Raw genomic sequence first — 4,064 nt, forward strand, 5'->3', positions numbered from 1 at the left:
AACCATCCTTCCTTTCTTTGTGTTCACTGACCACAAGAAACTTGAATACCTACAAAAGGCCAAATGACTCAATGCCCGTCAAGCCCAATGGTCCCTCTTCTTCTCCAGATTCAATTTAAACATTAAATACCGTCCTGGATCTCGAAACACTAAAGCAGATGCTTTGTCACGTATACACCAAGATGACTCTGCTGACCAACCCAGAACCAATTCTAACTCCTTCAGTGACTGTATCTTCTATACGGTTGGATATTGATGAGAAGATTGAGAGAACCTTAGAGGATTTTCAAATCCTGACTCAGTGTCCTCCTGATAAGCTTTACATACCCTCACATTTGGGATAGACTGATCACCTGGGCCCACTCCACTCTTACCACGGGTTACCCTGCAAAGACCCGTATACCACAGCTGTTGTCAAATAGGTATTGGTGAGAAACTATGAATAGAGATATACATTCATTTGTTGCCTTGTGTACCATGTGTTCACAATGCAAGACCCCAAAGACTCTACCTGCTGGAAAATTAGTTCCTCTGCCAGTTCCCATTCCACCCTGGTCACACATTGCTGTGGATTTCGTCACTGACTTACCTGACTCACAGGGTTTTATCACTGTACTTACTGTCATTGACTGTTTTTCACAAGGTGTCAGATTAAACCCATTTACGTCCATTCCTGCTCCTTTTCAGACAGCTGAGGTATTATTTAATCAAGTATTTCATTTTTTGTAATACCAGAGGATATTTTATCAGATAGTGGCCCCCAGTTCACTTCACAAGTAGGTGAACATGATCAGTACTCTGGAGAGCTAGAGCACTGATTGGAGTTTGAAGGTGAGGCAGGACTCATGTGATCCCCCAGGGGTTTCTGGGAGATGGAGTCCAATGTTCGAAAAAAGCGGACCATACTTGTGGACAACACTATAGAAATGAAACTAGGATATAACAAAGTAGTTGGTGTACAGCTTGTATAGCAGTATAGATTTATTGTCCTCTCAAAAGAACTCAACACACAGCCATTAATGTCTAAATAGCTGGCAACACAAGTGAGTACAACTCACAGAGAACATGTCCAAGTTGTGCTCAAAGTGTCAATATTTTGTGAGACCATCATTATCTAGCACTGCCTTAACCCTCTTTGCATGGAATTCACCTGAGCTGTGCAGGTTGCCACTGGAATCCTTTTCCACTCATCCATGATGACATCACGGAGCTGGTGGATGTTAGACACTTTATGTTCCTCCACCTTCCATTTGAGGATGCCCCACAGGTGATCAAATGGGTTTAGGGCTGGAGATATACTTGGCCAGTCCATCACCTTTACCTTCAGCAAGGCAGTTGTCATTTTGGAGGTGTGTTTGGGGTCTTTATTGTATTGGAAAACTGCCATGTGGGGCAGTTATTAAAGGGAGGGAATCATGATCTGATTCAGAAAGTCACAGTACATGTTGGACTTTCTGTTTCTCTCAATGAATCACAGCTTCCCAGTGCTGGCAGCACTAATGCAGCCCCAGACCATGTTGCTACCACCACCGTAGCCAAGAGACAGTTGTCTTGGTACTCCTCACCAGGGTGCCAACACACATGCTGGACACCATCTGAGCCAAACAAGTTTATCTTGGTCTCATCAGACCACAGGACATGGTTCCAGTAATCTTTGTTCTTGGACTGTTTGTCTTCAGCAAATAGTTTCCAGGCTTTTTTGTGTGTCAGCTTCAGAAGAGGCTTCCCTCTGGGATGCAGACTGAGTTGATACATTGTGTGGTGTATGGTCTGAGCACTGACAGGCTGACCTCCCACTTCTTCAATCTCTGCAGCAATGCTGGCAGCACTCATATGTCTATTTTTTTAAGCCAACCTCTCGATATGAACATGTGACCCTGGCGAGGCCTGGAAAACTGCTGTATGACTTAGGCCACCATGCTATAGCTCAGTTTCAGGGTGTTAGCAATCTTCTTATGGTCTAGGCCATATTTATGGAGTGCAACAATTTTATTTTTCACATCCTCAGAGAGTTCTTTGCACATGAGGTGCCATGTTGAATATCCAGTGGCCAAATTTAACAGCCCGGCTTCCCATTCACATCTGGAACCTTGTAACTCATTAGAGTCACATGACACGAGGGAGGGACAACAACATTTTGGACATGTTCACTGTGAGGTACTCCAGGTACTCCAGTGCAATGTGAAGCATGAGGGCCAAAGCATTTCTACTTACCTCTCCTCCCTGTAGGTGTACTCACTTGTGTTGCCAGCTATTTAGACATTAATGACTGTGTTATTTTCAGATGACAGTAAATCTATACTGCTATACAAACTGTACAAATACAATGACAACTTTAAGTTATATAGTTATCTAGTTTCATTTCTATAGTGTTGTCCCATGAAAATATATATTAAAATATTTATAGAAATGTGAGGAGTGTACTCACTTTTGTGATATACTGTATACTTTTGACTCAACCTGTACATTATATATATATATATATATATATATATATATATATATATAGTTTTGCGTGTGTTTCTTGATTGTCCTGGTGAAAAATTATGAATAGATAAGTATAAACCTGAAGAGCAAATAATTTTAATAACAATACTATAAAATTACAAATAATAAAAACAAAAAAGAATAAACAGAGGAAAGTTCTTCGATTTATGACAGTAAATCAAACAATAGTTATTACATTGTTTAAATCTTTGCAATGCTTTTCACAGGATCTTCCTTTGCAACGTTCACCTTGATTCGTTTGTAGAGTACTTTAATAGACTGCAATACCTCCTCTGTCTTCAGAGTATATATGATGGGGTTTAACATAGGTGGAATTGTTTGTGTTAGAACTGAGTTAATTATTCTAGTATTTGGATGTAGATATGTTACAAGAGCAGATATATAAATGCTACAGACGGGCAGATAATACATGGCAACTAAAATGAGATGGGAAGTGCAGGTTTTCATAGCTTTAATTCGTTCTGCACCATGTGAGATCTTAAGCAGTGCAAAACCAATACAAACATATGAAACAGCTATTAGTGTTAATGGAATGCAAAGCACAACAGTGATATAGATATAGGTCATTATGTAACTTGGAGTATTATCGTTACAGGCTAGTCTGAAGATGGGGCCATGATCACAGTAATAGCTACCAACTGTATTAGATTTGCAGAAGGACAGTCTGGTAATCAGAATTATAGAAACACCAATTATAGTTGCAGCGATAAGCCACATAACACCAATGATCAGAGTCATTGTAGTTTTGGTGACAATAGCATGATACCTCAGAGGAAAACATATAGCAATTACTCTGTCAAAGGCCAAAGCAAGCAGAGTAAAGGACTGCATGATCATAAAGAGATATACAAAAAACATGCTTGCCAGACAGTTTTCATAAGAAATGTACTGGTTCTCACGCAAAAACATATCTGCATACTTCGGAATAAGAGCAGAGCTTCCAAACAAATCAGACAAGGCCAAATTGAAGACAGCTATATGCTTAGCTGTATGCAGAGTCCGTGCCAAGTATATAGTACCCATTATAAAAGAATTCCCTACAACAGTCACAGCGTACACAAAACACATAAATATATAGTAATACTTTGCATGTGGCACATTGTACAATCCACTGATGTAAAATGTAGCTGGACGAATAAATGTTGCATTATCAAAGGATTCGACAGAAGTCATGTCAGGAAACTGGTCATAAATAAATTGCAAGAAAGAGCAATTATGGAACCTTCAAACAGTTCATGATGTTATGAATCTTCAAATATATGTACAATAAAAATAAACATGTAAATGCATATCATTAAGAGTATATCAGTATGAGAAATGAAAATCTCTATAATGGAGAAAAGCAATACAGAACGTTAAAAACTGATCTACAATGGATACATACAATACCCTTTGCAGTAGGACAAAGCCTTTTGGAGATGATTTTCACATATGAACAAATTTATAACTCACATTTACGTCACCCTCATAAGCACGCCTCAGGGAGAAAAAAAATAACACAATACTCTGTAGACATCTTTGTATGCTAGACTTGGGATAAATGGATTAACACATAA

General features: G+C 39.0%; 1 protein-coding gene across 1 annotated transcript; it reads right to left on the reverse strand.

Moving 5' to 3' along the window:
* Positions 1-2,688: 2,688 nt before the first annotated feature.
* LOC108412885 (olfactory receptor 1-like) lies at positions 2,689-3,696 on the reverse strand. Its single transcript, XM_017685115.2, has one exon. It carries the CDS (start codon positions 3,679-3,681, stop codon positions 2,689-2,691), a length of 993 nt encoding a protein of 330 aa, XP_017540604.1. The 5' UTR covers positions 3,682-3,696.
* Positions 3,697-4,064: the final 368 nt, after the last annotated feature.

Source organism: Pygocentrus nattereri, chromosome 18, assembly GCF_015220715.1.
Source record: "Pygocentrus nattereri isolate fPygNat1 chromosome 18, fPygNat1.pri, whole genome shotgun sequence".
In the NCBI taxonomy this organism is placed as follows: domain Eukaryota; kingdom Metazoa; phylum Chordata; class Actinopteri; order Characiformes; family Serrasalmidae; genus Pygocentrus; species Pygocentrus nattereri.